This window comes from Orycteropus afer, unplaced genomic scaffold (genome assembly GCF_000298275.1).
Source record: "Orycteropus afer afer isolate SDZICR_OR568_19922 unplaced genomic scaffold, OryAfe1.0 scaffold00123, whole genome shotgun sequence".
Classification (NCBI taxonomy): Eukaryota; Metazoa; Chordata; class Mammalia; order Tubulidentata; family Orycteropodidae; genus Orycteropus; species Orycteropus afer.
Genome location: NW_006921710.1, coordinates 6,492,373 through 6,508,936, shown reverse-complemented (window position 1 = coordinate 6,508,936; position 16,564 = coordinate 6,492,373). Strand labels below are relative to the sequence as shown.

General features: G+C 52.1%; 1 protein-coding gene across 1 annotated transcript in view; it reads left to right on the top strand.

Annotated features, from left to right (window-relative positions):
• The first annotated feature begins 189 nt into the window (after positions 1–189).
• The window catches only part of TTC16 (tetratricopeptide repeat domain 16), a 17,415-nt gene continuing 1,040 nt past the window's right edge, over positions 190–16,564 (top strand). Inside the window, exons 1-14 of the mRNA XM_007944369.1 lie at positions 190–207; positions 951–1,123; positions 1,416–1,506; positions 1,672–1,815; positions 3,066–3,166; positions 3,259–3,388; positions 6,836–7,050; positions 7,915–8,159; positions 9,058–9,199; positions 12,093–12,258; positions 12,792–12,934; positions 13,106–13,265; positions 15,036–15,123; positions 16,208–16,476. Of these exons, the coding sequence (XP_007942560.1) occupies positions 190–207; positions 951–1,123; positions 1,416–1,506; positions 1,672–1,815; positions 3,066–3,166; positions 3,259–3,388; positions 6,836–7,050; positions 7,915–8,159; positions 9,058–9,199; positions 12,093–12,258; positions 12,792–12,934; positions 13,106–13,265; positions 15,036–15,123; positions 16,208–16,476 (2,085 nt within the window). The remainder of the gene's footprint in view (positions 208–950; positions 1,124–1,415; positions 1,507–1,671; positions 1,816–3,065; positions 3,167–3,258; positions 3,389–6,835; positions 7,051–7,914; positions 8,160–9,057; positions 9,200–12,092; positions 12,259–12,791; positions 12,935–13,105; positions 13,266–15,035; positions 15,124–16,207; positions 16,477–16,564) is intronic.

Genomic DNA, 16,564 nt, shown 5'->3' with positions numbered 1-16,564 from the left:
CCCCGGGTGTAATAAAAGTTTTCTAACCTTCTGCCTCCAATAGTTCTTGCATCCCTGGGGGCGTGGCCAGAGAGGCGAAGCCCGTTGGCGTCTTGGAGATGGCACCTAGCAACGATTAAGGTGGGGTAAGCGCGAGGAGAGGGGACCGCCAGGAAGCTGGCGCTGTCCTGAGGTTGTCCTGGAAGGGACATGACTGACTCCAGCAAGGTGAAGGCTGGGAGAAGACTAAGCAGGGAAAGACGGCCAGGGTAGAAGAGAGAAAGGCTGGGTTCGCAGGGAAGGTTTTAAGTACAAGAGGTAGTATCAGCGGGTGATCCGGAATAGTCCGTGACTGCAGTGCAGAGAATGGTGGAGTTAGGGTGTGAGCCAGGGAGAGCTGGCCGGAGCAAGGGTTTCAGAAGAGATGGCATTGACCCAGATGAGGAGATTAGACCCGAGAAGAGGCGGGGTCTGAGGTTTTAGGAAGAGGAACAGACAGGATTTGAGGACTGAGGGCTCCTAAGGTCTCTGGGTCCAGGGCTGGGAAAGCCTGTAGTAGAAATTGGTGAGATGGTCAGTGTACGCCTGCTAGGGGTGAGGGTTCCACAGGGTATCTGAGGGGCTGCAGGACCACCTGTGGCTTGGGCTGGGCCTGAGATGGAGTGTCAGCAGCTGGAGGTGGGAGCTGAAGAGAATCAGGAGGTGACCAGAGGGTCAGTGTGAGCAGGAGGGCCTCACCCTGGCTTCAGGAAAGGGAGTGAGGCGGGACAGCAGAGGCTTGCCTGGGTGTGACAAGAGATAGGTTGAACCATCCCTAAGGGGAATGGTCCACCGGATCCCAGGTGGCGTGTCCTACCTGGTACCAGTTCGACACCACACCGTCCTCTAAAATACCTGGGGAGAGTGTGTGAGCAGGGTGCAGCTTGTTTGCCTCTGAGGTCTGCTCCAGCCTCTCTGTCCCTTGGTTTTAGGATGCCCTGGAACTGGACGAGGACCCTTTGCAGGACATCCTAAAGCCACGGGTGATTTCAGTGCCAAAAGATAGCCTGAAGCGCATCTTTGGGACCAGCCAGGTGTTCCAGGGCTTCAGTGAACCCAAACCAAAGGCCAAGGGCTTAACGGTGCCCCTCAAAGTCAGGGAGTAGTGAGTGACTACCCTGCCCCATGGTCCAGGTTCCTGACCTGCATAGCCTTGGGCTGTGCGGGCTTTGGACCCATTACTCTCCCTCTCTGGGCCTCGGTGAAATCACCTCTGTAATGGGCTTTTCTACTTCAACTGATAAAAGGCTGCTGGCTGGGGTTGACTCCCAGCCTGGCCTCCCTGGGTCTCTGCCTGTCCTTCCTGTGTCTCCACCCCAAACCCCTCCTCCCCATATGCCCTGGGCTCAATCAAAGTCAAGACCAGCCTCTCTGCCTGTGTTGCCCTTTCCTGACAGCTTCTTCCAAGGCCAGGCGTGCTTAGAGCAAGAAGACTGGGAGACGGCCGTGCTGCTCTTCTCCCGGGCCCTCCACCTGGATCCCAGGCTGGTGAGGGGCAGGGCCTGATGGGCACCCACAGGTGTGGGACGTAATTCCCGCCTCACTGTAGCACCTACCAGTGTTCCTCCTTTCAGAGCCACCAAGTCCCTGTCCCCCTCCCCTGAGGGACAGATCATGGAGAGGGGATAGCAGCCTGGGCCCCCTCACTCTCAGGTAGACTTCTATGCCTTGCGGGCCGAGGCCTACATCCAGCTCTGCGACTTCTCCTCTGCCGTCCAGAACTTGCGAAGGGCCTATTCCTTCGAGCCAGAGAACACCAAGTTCCAGGAGCGGCTCACCTTGGTGCTTCACCTGCAGGTGCCTGGAGCTGCCTCCCCCTCACAGCTGGGCCTCATGGCTCTCCCTCCATCCGTGTGTGGGGAGTGGTGGTGGGGGGAGCCCCGTTCACCTGGAACCAGCTCTCTTTCCCAGGGGACTTCCTCACCCCATGTCTGGGTCCCACCAGCTGAACTTTCTCACCACCTCCCGAGTTGGTTACACGCATGGCTGGGTAAAGTGTTGCCGTGTTGTCCAAGAGAGCTCTCTGTGATGATGGACATTATCTACTCTGCGCTGTCCCATATGGTGGCCACTGTTGTGTGCCATCGAGTCGATTCTGACTCATCACAACCCTATAGGGCAGAGTAGAAGTGCCCGACAGGGTTTCCTATGCTGTAATCTTTACGGGAGCACATCACCAAGGAGCAGCTGCTCAGTTCAAACCTTGGTTAGCAGCTGAGTGCTTAACCACTGTGCCACCAGTGCCCTTGATGGTAGCCACTAGCCACACAGACTGTTGAGCCCTTGAGACATGATGAGTGTGACTGAGGAACGGCATTTTAATTTTAACTAAATCAGCTGTAAGTCTATATTGTCATATGAAACTAGTGCCTGTCACACTGGACAGCCCAGATCCAGAGTCTAGAGGCCCGAAGTGCTGAAAAGGTTAACAATGCTCCCAATTTATGATTCAAAATAAAAACAATATTCAACTACAAAACAAAATGTATTTTCTTTCCGTTTTGACAATGTTAACATTTAACCTGTTGACATTTTAAAAAATATTAGCCATCCAGTTCTTAAAATAAATAAATAAAGCTGAGGGCCCTAACCACATGGTTAATCCATCCATGGGGGGGTCCTGAGTCCTGCACTGCTACTTCCTGTGTGACCTTGAGGAAGCACTTTACCTCTCTGAGCCTCAGATCCTTCATCTTAAACAGAGATAATAACTTGTACCAGTGAGACAGCGAGTACGACATTCTTCAGTACAATCCTCAGCACTAAGAGCGTCAGTCTAAGCTGGAGCCTGTTACTGTCTCTACTGTCCCGTTTCCCATTTTTCCTCTCAACTCCTTTCTTTCTATGTCTCTGTCTTGCTGTCTGTCTCCCATCAGCTGTGTGTTACTCACTGTCTCTCCCCAGCCCTGTATCTCTCCCTGTCTCTGTGTCTGTGTCCCTCCACTGTCTCTTGCCTCTCTCCCCTTCCTCCACAATGTTGTCCCTCAACTGGTGGTTGAAGCTGGGCTGAGGTCACAGGCAGAAGTGGCTGCCTCCTGTGTCCCCAGGGCCAGTGTCTGTTTGAGCAGTGTGCCTACCAGGACGCCCTGTTCATCTTCTCCCAAGCCTCTGAGCTCCAGCCCCAGGAACCGTGCTTCCGCTACCGATGGTGAGTGCCCAGCCGTGCCCCTCACTCTTCCTGGAAGCCCCTCCTGTCGCTCCTTCCCCAAGCTGACAGCACACTCCGCTGTCCACCCTCAGCATGGCCTGTCTCCTGGCCCTCGGTCGGCACCAGGACTGCCTCACACTGGTGACCAAGGAGCTGAAGCATGGCACAACCAATGCTGATGTCTACGTCCTCCGGGCCAGGCTCTACAACTTCTTCCACAAGGTAGTGCAGGGTGGGTGGGGTCACTGTGGCACCTTCACCCTAACCTGGGAGCCCCCGGGACCCCCTGAGATTATTGGAGGCTGTGAGGCCATCCACCAGTCCAGAGGTCAGATCCTCACGGTGTGATGGGACACTGCACCTTGTCTTGGGCAGGCGTCCCTAGCCAGTCCTGACCATTTGGCATCCACTTGGGCAGTTGTTCTAGCTTTCCTCAGCCCTGGCTCTGTGTCAGGCCTGTGCCGCCCGCTCTGCAGAAACCACAAGGGGAGAAAGAAGTGCATCCCTGCCCTCATGGAGCTCACAGCCCAGGGGAGGTTTCCCTGAGCAGACAGTTACACAAAGAATGATGCAACCTAATTGGCTCACCATATGGGGTCACTGTGTGGGACATACGCAGAGAGCCATCAGAAGAGGCGGGCATCTTCCTCCTTCCCCCCCTTCTCCCCTTCCTCTTCTTCCACCTCCCTCCTCTGCATACCACTTCCTCCTCTCTTTTCCCTCCCTCTCTCCCCCTCTTCCTCCTCTCCACTTTTCCCTCCCTCCTCCTCCAGTCTCTTCCTTCTCTTTCCACCTCCCCTCCCTCCCTTCCTTATCTGCTCATGTGAACACTTCCTAAATAACCCCACTGGCCAGGCCTGGGCTGGGCATGGGGACAGAGAGTACAGGGAACCACTTGAGGGGAGACTTGAGGCCAAAGAAGAGGAGGTCGGGAGAGTAGGCAAGAAGAAGGAGACTACCCCAGTCTTGTGAACCTGGGAACACCCTGAATTCTTTCCAGAGGCAGGGAAAGCCTTGAAAGAGTGCTTCTCAGGGCACACAGCGGGGGGAGCTTTAGAAAGACCCCTTGGCTGCTGTGGAGAGTGTGGGTTGGACAGGGAAAGATAGGAGGTCAGGAGTCTGGGAGGAGGCCGGGCAGCAGGAGGAGTCCAGAAGAAAAGGAGGAGGTTGGGCGGGGAGAATGGCTGTGAGGGTAGCAACAGGGGACAAGGTTCACAGTCCTTTAGAAGTCAGGACCAGATACAACTGGATGTGAACGTGAGGGAGAGGGTGGCATGGAAAACAACACTCAATTTACTGGCCTGGCCTGGGTAGGTGGGAAGCTGGGAGACTCAGGAGAGGGCCGAACAGGTGTGGTCCCACTGGGTGGCGTCCACTCAGTTCTCCAGCTGGGAAGCATCTCATGGGCGTGGGAGAGTGACCCTGTAATTCCAGAGGGAGGAGTCCACTGCCCCTCGGGAGTGGCCCCAGGTGCATGGTCCACCCAGGTGCCACCTCCAGATGCTGAGAGGCTGGGCTTCTGTGTCCCACAAGTGACTCAAAGGGAGTCTCCTTCAAAAGTATGACACTAATAATTATTGATAATTACTGTTGACTATAGGAGCTCTGGTGGCGTAATGCCTAAGGCATTCGACTGCTAACCAGAAGGCTGGCCGTTCAAACCCACTAGCCACTTCTCGGAAGGAAGGTTGGGCAATCTACTTCCATAGTGATACTGCCTCGGCAACCCAAGGAGGGGTCGCTATGGGTGAGGTCCAACTCGACGGCAATGAAAGATGTGACTTCAAATCAGACAAAAATACTGCACTGGGCAATCTGCTGCAAAAGGCCTCTTTAAAGTGCTGCAGAGCAAAGATGTCTCTTTGAAGGCTAAGGTGTGCCTAAGCCAAGCCATGATGTTTTTAATTGCCTTGGATGCATGTGAAAGCTGGACAGTGAACAAGGAAGACTGAAGAAGAGTTGATGCTTTTGAGTTGTGGTGTTGGCAAAGCATCTGGAAGTACCATGAACTGTCAGAAGAACGAACAATCTATCCTGGATGAAGTGCAGCCAGAATGCTTCTTGGAAGCGAGAATGGCCAGACTTTGTCTCACCTGCTTTGTTCTTGTTGTCAGAAGGGGCCATTCTCTGGAGAAGGATATCATGCTTGGTAAAGTGGAGGGTCAGTGAAAAAGGGGAAGGCCCTCAACGAGATGGACTGACCCAGTGGCTGCAATGATGGGCTCAGGCACAGCAAGGACTGTGAGGCTGGCACAGGACCGGGCAGAGTTTTGTTCTGTTGTCCATAGGGTCACTGTGAGTCGGAGCTGACTCGATGGCACCTAACAACAACGATTTGGACTTCAAGGAGGCCTGATAGCCTAGTGGTTAAGTGCTTGGCTGCTAACCAAAAGGTCGGCAGTTCAAACCCATCAGTTGCTTGTTAGGAGAAAGATGTGGTAGTCTGCTTCAGTCAAGATTATAGCCTTGGAAACCCTATGGGGCAGTTCTGTTGTTGTTGTTGTTGTTGTTTGCCATCGAGTCGGCCCCGACTCATAGCAACCCCTCCTTGGGTTTCCGAGGCAGTATCACTACGGAAGTAGGATTGACCAACCTTCCTTCCGAGGAGTGGCTGGTGGGTCATTATGAGTTAGAATTGTCTTGATGATAATGAATTTTTGGTTGTGACTTTAACTGCCCCTTGTGAGCCTTTAGGAGCTCAGTGGTGCTGTGGTTAAGCCATCGGGCTGCTAACCAAAAGGCTGACGGTGAGAACCCACCAGCTACTCCATGGGAGAAAGATGAGCTAGTCTTCTTCCGTGATGATGTACAGCCTTGGAAACCCTATGGGGCCATTCTACTCTGTCCTATAGGGTCACTAAGAGTCAGAATTGACTCAATGGCAGTGGGTTTGATTGGTTTGGCTTGGGAGCCCCTGCAATGTGTCCTAAGCACTTTACCATGTTTATCTTGAAGGCTCACAGTAGCTCTTTGAGGTAGATATGACCCAAATGACCCATCGTTCTCCTCACAGATGAGGAAACAGGCCCAGAGGGGCTGGATGGTTTGCCGATGGTCACACAGTCAGTTTGTGGTGGTGCTGGCCTTGATACTCTGAAGCCCAGCTCTCAGGCTCTCCCCTCTCCTGATTTCCGTTCACATCTAATGTCCACACTCTTTCTGCTCACTCTCCATCTGATTACCTATGGGATACAGAGCGGTTTCTAAAACTGTTGACAGACTGACCTGCACACCAGGGAGAGGTGTTTGCCTGGGAATGTTTTCATGATCTGTTCTTGGTCAGAGTTGCTTTGAACTCAAAGGTCAGGCTAGAGGGGAAGGATAGTGAGGACACAGTTGTCCAGTCAGGAGGACTGTCCTCCCACCTCAAGTGAGCCTCACAGAGTCCTCTGAGGAGGCAGCATCTGCAACCCCATCCTGTGGCAGCAATGACCAAGGCTTAGCCGGGACCTGGCTCACCTGAGGTCATATCTGGGATGAGGCCAGCAGATAGAGGGATTTTCCCACAGTGCTCCCCTGCCCCCTTCAAGAGGCAGAAAAGGTGCAACAGTGATGCGGGGGCACTGAGAGGGGTGGTGTGGTGCCTGCCTGCCTGGAGAGAAGTACCTGCAGTCCTGGATCCAGACCTTCCCCCAGCACCACTGATAGCACCCCGCCCCCACCCCACAGCCTACCCTCTGTTACCGGGACTTGCACAGCACCTTGCTTCTGGAGCCCAAGCATCCCCAGGCCAAGCTGCTCCTCAAGACCATGGTGAACCAGGCCCAACAGGCTCGCCAAAGTGCAGAGATCCTTGCCGTTCAGGGCAACATGCAGCATGCACTGACGTGCATCAACTGCGCCATCGAGAACAACCCTCTGGACCCCAGCCTCTTCCTCTTCCGGTACTGGGTAGGGAGGACTGGTCTTGGCTTGCAGGCTCTCAGGAGAGTCCCTGACCTTCCCTGGGGCTCTGTTTCCCCATAGACTCTAGTAATCCCGTCCTACTTCTCACAGAGTTTGAGGCATCATAGGAGGTGGTCTCTGCTACCTTCCCTGGAGGAAGGACAGACAGCAACCTCCCAGTTAACCAGGAATCTAGAACCCCAGGCCTGCTGAGCCCCTGGAAGGATCAGTCCAGCTCAGTGGACAAGGCTGGGGTTTGAATTCCAGCCCTTCAAGGGTCTCACTATGTGATTTGGGGCAATTTAACCTCTTTGAACCTGGTTTTTTTCATCTAAACAATGAGGGTAAAAACATCTGCCCATGTATATAAAGGCCTTAGCTTAGAGGTGGGCACACACGTGGCTCCCACAAAGAAAGAGGAAGGCCTTTTTCTTCTTTTTTTAATATTTTTATTGTGATTTGGGTGAAAGTTTACAGAACAAATTCATTTGCCATCCAGCAGTTCATACACATTTTATTTCATGACATTGACTGCAATTCCCCACGAGGTAACAGCTCTCTTCCCACTTCCTCCCTGTAGTAACCTCTTCCCTGTGTCCTTCCCTGAGGGAGGCCATTTTTTAAAAACATAAGATTACCAGTGATGGCAGGTTATGTGGGAACCAAGCCAGAGCCAGCCACACAGGCTCAATCTCTAGGTCATGAGGCAGGTTCCCTGACCACCACCACCACCACCACCACCACCACCACCACCACAGGTCAGAAGGAGAAACTGAGCCCTGCAGGCAGCAACTTGCCCGGCCCCTCAGCTGGTCATTAGAGTGCCCTGGGCCCTGATGTCCCTTCCCCTGCCTCACGCCCAGGGGCACCTTGTACCGCCGGCTTCAGGAGTTTGACGTCGCTGTGGAAGACTTCCTGAAGGCACTGGACATGGTGCCCGAGAGCCAGGAGGACATGGTGCAACAGGTGCAGCGCCAGCTGCTGCTGGCTTACAACGACTTTGCTGTGCACTGCTACATGCAGGGCGCCTACCAGGAGAGCTTGCTGCTGCTCAGCAAGGCCCTCAAGGATGAGCAGCAGGAGAAGGGCCTCTATATCAACCGGGGCGGTGAGTGGGGGCTGAGCCAGGGGCAGGTGAACCCCCTTTGCTAAGGCCCAGGCTTGGCACTCAAGGCCCCCTGGGTCCAACTGTTCCTCTGGCCTCCTCTCCCGCTGCTCCCTTTCATGACCTCACAAAATCCACTCCATCCTCCAGCCTTGGCCAAGGCTGCATCTCTCTGAGAAGCCCTCCTCCCCCTCGGCCTTCCACAACCTCGTCCTCTTTCCCTCTGTCCCGTCCTCCTTGCTGTGCGCCACATTGACCCCTCGCCTGTGTCCTTGCTACACTCACACTGTCACCTCTGGTCAAAACTCTTCCTCCTCCCCCAACTTACTCACAGGCCACAAGCTCCCTCCTACCCTGGTTCCAGCACAAAGCCACTTCCTTGGGGAAGCCCTCCCTGCTGCCTCCTGCCCCCTGACCTAAAGCACACACCTTGTCGGTTTCCTTTGGTGCACTTACCTCATTGTAATTGTGGGGCTCTGGGGGTGATTATTGCTTTAATGTTTCTCTCCCCTACTAAGTGATGAAATTCTTGGGGTTGGGGTTGGGCTCCCAGCTGGGCCCCAGCACCCTCACTGAGTGTTGTCAAAAGAAGGAAGAAAGGAAGGAGGAAGGAAGGAAGGGAGAGAAGAAGAAAAAAAAGAGGAAACAGTTGATACGCTCAGTGTCCCAGGGACACAATTTAGGAAATATTGCCATAGACAGACTGGCCACAGTCTTCTGAAAATGCTCTTAATCGGACAGAGGGAAAAGGTGTCCAGATGCACAGACAACTTGGAGAGGCCCTGGACTGCCCATGGGTGTTACCAGCCACCATTTCAGACCCTGAACCACCCTCCCTGGGAGTGGTGTTCTTGGGCACTTGGAAGTTGGGGGTCACTCAGTCCTCGACCCCGGACTCCAGATTGTTTCTTCCAGCTGGGCAACCTGGCCTTTGCTGAGGCGGATTATCAGCAGGCGCTGGCGCTGAGCCCGCAGGACCAGGGTGCCAACTTGCGCATGAGCCTGCTGCAGGAGAAGATGGGCTTCTGCGAGCAGAAACGAAGGTGAGGCAGGGGCGGGGCTTGGAGAAGGGCAGGACTGAGAGGAGGGCGGGGCCTGGCATGACGACCTCGGCTGAGATCCCTGGACCGAAGTGCTCTGCTCTCCTAGTTGTTGTTGCTGTTGTTATATGCCGTTGAGTCGGACCGACTCATAGCGACCCCTCCTTGGGTTTCCGAGGCAGTATCACTACGGAAGTAGACTGCCCAACCTTCCTTCTGAGGAGTGGCTGGTGAGTTTGAACCGCCAGTCTTCTGGTTAGCAGTCAAGTGCCTTAGGCACTACGCTACGTGTCCTAAATATTGATTTTCTTCCCCAAGCTTAGTAAAAATCTTTCCCTCTTTTTTTCTGATGATTATAGTAATGCATGCTTTCATAAAAAAAATAAGTGTTCGGTACTATGAAACTTGGAAGGTGAAAGTTTTTTCTCCAGTTCCCCTTAAGTTTGGTAGATTCCTCCAGTCTTTTCCCTGTGCATATATATTAACAACTTATCATTTTACAAAAGTGAGATCATGCTCAACTGTTCTTTGCTCAACTTTCCAGAGCGCTGCGCATGGGATTACTTCATTCTCTTATTTTTTGCATTCTGTGGAAGTATCACGATTGATTTCTTCAGATGATCATCTGTTTAGGAATATGTGGGCTGTTTCCAGTTTTTGTTATAAATGATGTAACGGGCCTCCAGGATGTACACTCTCATGCATGCACTCTAGTAATGCTGTTGGTTAGATTGCTGGAAGCAAAACTGTTGCATTAACGCGTGTTAACATTTTAATAGATAATACCAAATTGTTCCCCTATAACAGTGCACCCTTATAAACTTTCCTCTGGAGAGGAAAACCTCAATTTCCCCAACACTGTGTGGGATATTAGAAATCTTAGAAAATTAGTAAAGAGATACTCAGGTTTGACATACAAAAATTCTTTTAGTTTATTACAAAGTAGTGTTGAAATCGACTCAATGGCGGTGAGTTTTGGTTTTTGGTTAGTCGTGGCAAGGCATGCAAATAAGACCTCACAATAGTCATTGGAACTGGAGACTCAGAATTAACAACTACAGTGTTAGTTTGGTGATTAGAGTTCAGACCTTTAGACTTCAATTTTTTGCCTTTAACCAGAGGAGGTCTCTGGCTGGAGGAAGGGAGAAGGAAGCTTAACCATAGCTCAAACTCACTGGAGGTCCCCTGTCAAACGTTGGCAGTTCAGACAGAATCACAGTCCCACTGCTGCCTTCTCCCAGAGAGTGAACAGAAATTTAGGGTGTATATGTGAGTTTCTCACCTTGGCTTCACTCAAGCGCCAGTGAGACGGCAAAGACTAGTGTGTTATGTCTTTTCTCCAGGGTTAGAGAGCAGCCAAAGGACACAGCATCTTCTCTTCCAGGTTGGAGATTAATGAGGTTATGTAGATTGATGTTATGTTTTCTTGTGTCACAGTAGGCTGGGTCAAGGTGAACCCAAGGTTGATTACATTTTTTACATACTTCACATCCTTCCACGCCTAAGTTCAGAAATGTTCTAAATAATTTTCTTATGACTTACAGGTTTCTAATGACACAGTTAATGCTAGAGTCTCACAAAGGTAGATATATTTCTAAGTTCATATTATGAGTGCTTATGCATATGTATTTGGAAAGTATAATAGTGATTCATATCTAATAGGATTTTATATCACTGCAGAAACATACAGAACCCGAAATCTCCCCAACATAGGGTGTTATAACTATTTTCCAACCCTGCTAACCTTGTGGGCAAAAAAAAAATGCTGTCTCGGTCGACTTAATTTGCACGTTTAAATTGTTAATATGGCCCAGCGTCTTTCACGTGTTTTTTGGCCACTATGGCCTGCCCAAGGAGCGCTGGTGGCATTTGGTTAAAGTACTCGGTTGCAAATTGAAGGTCGATGGTTTGAACCCACCAGTTGCTCCATGGGAGAAAGATGTGGCAGTCTGCTTCTGTAAAGATTACAGCCTTGGAAACCCTATGAGGTAGTTCTACCTTGTTCAATAGGGTCACTATGAGTCCAACTCAGACCGCAATGGCATTGGGTTTGGTTTCTGGCCTCCCAAAATCTTTTGCTCACTTTGTTACTGAGTTGCTCATTAAAGAAAAAAAAGGGGGGCTGTTATAAGAGTTCTTTTTGGGCTAGGAAAATTAGCCTATTGTCTGCTGCTGTTATCGTTGTTTTTTTAAAAAAAACAAAAACAAACTCACTGTCATTGAGTTGGTTCCAACTCATCGCAACCCCCGTTGGGTTTCCAAAGTGGTAAATATTTATAGAAGTAGATTGCCCCATCTTCTTTCCATAGAGCAGCTGGTGGGTTTGAACTCCCAACTTTCTGGTTAGCAGTCAAATGCCTTAGGCATTGTGCCACCAGCACTCCTTGTTATTGTTAAGTGTCATCAAGTTAGTTCTGACTCAAAGCAACCCTGTGTACAATAGAATGAAACACTGCCCAGTCCTGCTTCATCCTCACAATCCTTGCTATGCTTGAACCCGTCGTTACTGTCAATCCATTTCATTGAGGGTCTGCTATTTATGACAAAATATCTTTTCTCTCTTTATTGCTTTTCTTTGGGGTGTTTTTGCTAGTCAATAACCTGGAATTTGTAGTCAAATTATTAACTTTTTTTCATTTTCAGTTGCTGGGTTTATGACATTCTCAGAAAGGCCTTCCCAACCCCAAGATCATAAAAATAATCCCTAATGTTGTAGTTTCCTTCCAGCAGTTAAGTGCTGGGCCCATTGAGAGTACAGTGCAGGTGCCAGGAGAGCAGTAGGCATGGCGGAGAAGGGGGAGCAGGGACCAGCCTGGTTTTCCCAAAACCTCCCAGAAGCACCCCCCCCCCCAGGTAGACCAGTTTGTGGCAGCCTGAGGCCCATTGTGTTCTGCAGGCAGTTCCACAAAGCGGAGAACCACTTCTCATTGGCCATCCAGCACAACCCCCAGAAGGCTCGCTACTACCTGCAGAGGGCCAAGAACCGCCAGCTGCTGCAGAACTCGTTTGGGGCCCGCCAGGATGTCGCCACCGTGCTGCTTCTTGAACCTGAACAACCACAGGTAGGTTCCTGAGGGGCCAGGAGGGTGGACTCCATCTAAAGAGACTCTTTGTCCCTAAAAAAAAAAAACTAGTCTGATGATTATAATAAGAGCGACTATTGCTTGAACATTTGCCGTGTGCCAGACACTGGTCTAGCCATTTCAACTTGTAACACCTCATTTAATCCTCCTCACCACCCAAAAGATAGGTGATACTTTTTATTATCACCAGCAATTTAAAGATGAGGAAAGTAAGGCTCAGAGAAGTCAGTTCCCTTGCTTCAGGTCACAAAGTTTAGAGTTCAAATCCTCATCTGTCTGGCTTCAGAACCTATGGTTGGATTCACCCTCAAAGCTCCTCCTGGAATGGTTCCTTTCCCATGGTCTCCTGCTAGTTCTGGGGCAAGAGGGGCCAGCCCTTTAAATAAACAATTTGCAAAACCCCTCCCCCTTTAGCCCTGAGAAGGGTCAGACAGGAATCTCGGAGGGTGGGCAGCACCACACCAGCTGGCCCCTGCCCATACCTGGCTCCGGACCACCCCCTTTCCTGGCAGTTGCTCCCGCTGATGACCAGCCTCTTCCCGGGCATGTCGGTAGATGATGTGCTTAATAGCCAGGTGGCCCACCTGGCCAGGCTGCAGTTGGAGCGGGCTGTGGAGAGCAATATGCAGTTCAGCATCCCGAAAGGCATTGTGGGGTAAGCTCCCTGGGCAGCGGCCATAGGCCAGGGGTGGGAACCAGCTGGGGCCTGAGGTTCCTCTGGCCCTGCTGCTTCCTTGGGCCACTGTCCAATCCCTGAGGACGGTGGCTGAGGACGGTGGGATGATTCAGGGAGACTGAGCTGGCACTCTGGGCCGTGGCATGGTAGGTTGCTCAGGAAGCGAGAATTAGAGCGCCAGAAGGCCCGCGCCCTACAGCACGAATGGAAACTGGAGCAGCCTTCCTCTGAAGAGCTTAAGGCCCCCTACCAGGCCCTGCAGGAAGGCCCAGAGGAGGAAGCTGTGGCCCCAGAGAAGGAGAAGGAAAAGGTGAGCGGCCACGTGCCCTAGAGGCCCAGGGCGGAATGGACTTGGGCCCAGGGCTGAGGTATGCAGGCTAAGTAGAGGCTAGCTTCCAGGCCCAGTTTCTGCCCCCTCTCAGATGTGACTTGGGCTGAGGACATCTTGCTGTGAGACGGGGATGGAAAAATCATGGGGTGCCCTGGGGGGAGTGTCACAAGGAGGTGAGCACCTCCTAGAGAAAGGGCTTCCCACTTACTGCCCACAGTTACCTTTGCACCATCTGCTGTGCGCCCTGGCCACTTGTGCCAGAATTTCCTTCTTAAATTCATTTCTAAAAGTTTTTGTTGACTGTCACATAAATCAGAAATGTGCATAAATTCTAAGTGCTTAGCTCAATGAAGTTCCATAAAATGAATGGGGATGGCTCTGCATCCAGATCAAGGAAGGGCACATTCCCAGAGAATCCCCTGTGCCCCCTGTAGACCCCTCCCCCATCTGGCCCCACCCCACAAGGCTAATCACTGCCCTGATTACTAACTGCACACCAGTTTTGCCTGTTCTTCACACAAATGGACACAATGTCACAATGTACCCTTTTGTCCCTGGCTCCTTCCACCAAACATTATGTTTGTGGGTTGCATCCAAGTTGTTGCATGTAGCAACAGATTGCTCGTGCAACAGGAATATTCTCCTTGCTGCAGAATATTCCATTGTGCTACTGTCCCACAATTTATTTATCCATTGTCCTGCTAATAACAGCAAGTAAACTTATGTTAAAAAAAAAAAAAAAAAACACTTTACATAACATGAAATGAATGGAATATCCTAGCTGTACCTTTTTCTAGTTCACATTAGAATGGACACACAATTCTAAGTCTTTCATCGCTGTACCCCCTGAAATCATTATGGGCCCCCTCACTCAAGGAGCTGTTGAGGGGAAGCATAGAGAACCCAGAAGGCAGGGCCCAACATGGAGTGGGCGCCTGGTGCATGTGATCGCTCACAGCACTGCCCGTTCGGCCCCTCTGGCTCCTGCACGTGCCTCCCTGCTCCACGTGTGAGACCAGGAAGGAGACTAGTGGCCCGGAGTGTGGCTGGAGCCCAGCAGACCTGGGTTCAAATCTCCACTTCTCTACTTCTTAGCTAAGTGGCCTTGGGCAAGTTGCTTCAGCAAAGCTCAGAGCCTGGGCTTCCTGATCTGTGAACCTACTGCAGCAGCTGTAGTTCCCTCCCAGATGTGCTGGATAAAATGGGAGAAGGCATGTAGATCTCCAATTTCTCACTAACCGTTCACCAGGACACAGCACTTCACAGTTTATATAAGCCTACCTACACTTGGTGAGAGGAGCTCTGGTAGCATAGTGCCTAAGGCACTTGATGACTGCTCACCAGAAGGCTGGTGATTCAAACCCACCAGCCACTCCTCGGGAGGAAGGTTGGGCAATCTACTTCCCTAGTGATACTGCCTTGGAAACCCAAGGAGGGGTCGTCACTATGAGTCAGGTCTGACTCGAGGGTACATAATAACAACAAAAAACACTTGGTGAATGGGTTGGGGCTCCGATTTTCATTTTGTAGGTAGGGAAACTAAAGCCCAACCAGCCCCTTGAACCATGCCTGTTTAGCCTGGCCACTTTGCTTCCTCTCCATGTCCCCATACAACCCTAACCCTTGAGAGGAACTCCAAGCTTAAAGAATGACTGTGAAGGGCCTCAGGGCCTCTGGCCCTCCAGAGCTGTGACCACTGGCCCAGGGATCTCCCAGTGCCTGTACTCCCTAACCTGTCTCTTGCCACAGGAGGAGGAAACTGAACACACCTCCGACAAGGAGATGTCCCTGTCCAGCAGCTACGTGGATCTGACCTCCTCAGGATCCATCTTGGGCTGTAAGTCCCCAGTACTTCTCCCAGGCCAGAGTGAGCCAAAGCAGCAGAGTAGGGAAAGGTGAGGGGTCAGAGACTCTGACCTGGATATGAATCTGGGCTCTGCTGCTTATAGCTGTGTGACCTCGGGCAGTGAGTAAAAATCCCAGCTCTGAGGTATTGTGGTGAGGACTCAGTGAGCCTGGGATGCCAAGCCCCTCCTACAAAGGATTCCACCGAGGCTGTTGGCCCCATCCTTCTCCATTCCTGCCTCAGGCCTGTCCTTGACATAAGCCCACAAACCCCGTGTATGTTCAAGGCACTTTTACCCTCAATTCAGCTGGGCACCAGCCTGGAGGGGACAAATATGTAAAACTCAGGAATGTTGCTCCAGAGTTCTAAGTGTTGATGTGAGCAGTTCATGGTAGGGACAAAAATGACAGTGCCCTTAGCCTCCTTCCTTCCATTCAGTTCCACAAATTTAGTGAGTGCTGCTGGCCAGGCCCGTGTCAGTCACTGGCTACAGGGACAAATGGCACAGGCCTTACCTTGGAGGAGCTCTTGGTGCTAGAGCGGGAGGGACTCAGGTCAGAGGACAGCCACACTACAGCACAGACATCCAGCGAGAGGGCAGTGGAGGGGGCTGCAAGTACATGAACTTCCATTTGCGGAGGTCAAGGAGGGCCAGCACCTGAAGGAAGTGTAGGGGTCAGCCAGATGTGGGAAGGGGTAGGGCGAGGGAGACTGTTGCAGGCAGGGAATCCAGAACCTGTGGGCTGTTGGTTGTGGCTGGAGCACAGAGGGTAAGGAGCAGCCCGAAGTGTGGGGCCTAGGTCCTGGGTGGTGGGGCCTGCATCCCTTGTGTGTCTTCTCCTCCTTATCTTACAGCCCTAACCTACCTGCAGGCTCCAGTTGTCCAGGGAGGGCTGGGCTGGTGTGTTCTTGTAGGACTTCCCCTTTGCTCATCCAAAACCTCAGAGGAGGGGAAAGGGGGTAAGCCACGCTGAGGGGCCCAGATGCCCCCTTTTCCTGGAGCTGTCCAGGGGAAGTCAGGCAGCCCATGAACTCTGGACGAGTCCTGAAGGTACTCTTGTCACACCCTCTCCAGTCATAGTTACGTCCATCTCAGAGACAGAGACATCCACTAATTCCCAGGGGTACAGGAGCAGTTCGACCGCTGCTGTGACATCCTCTGATTCCTCACTGCTGAAGATTCAGTCCTCAGACTCTGGGACCAATGGGGAGGACTCAAGTCTGAGCCAGAGTCCTAGCAAGACCGAGGACACCCAGGGTCCAAGGCGGAGGCCCACCGAGACCGAGGACACCCAGGGCCCAAGGCGGAGGTCCACCAAGACCGAGGACACCCAGGGCCGAAGAGTGAGGTCCAGCGGGACCGAGGACACCCAGGGCCCAAGGCGGAGGTCCAGCGAGACCGAGGACACCCAGGGCCCAAGGCGGAGGTCCA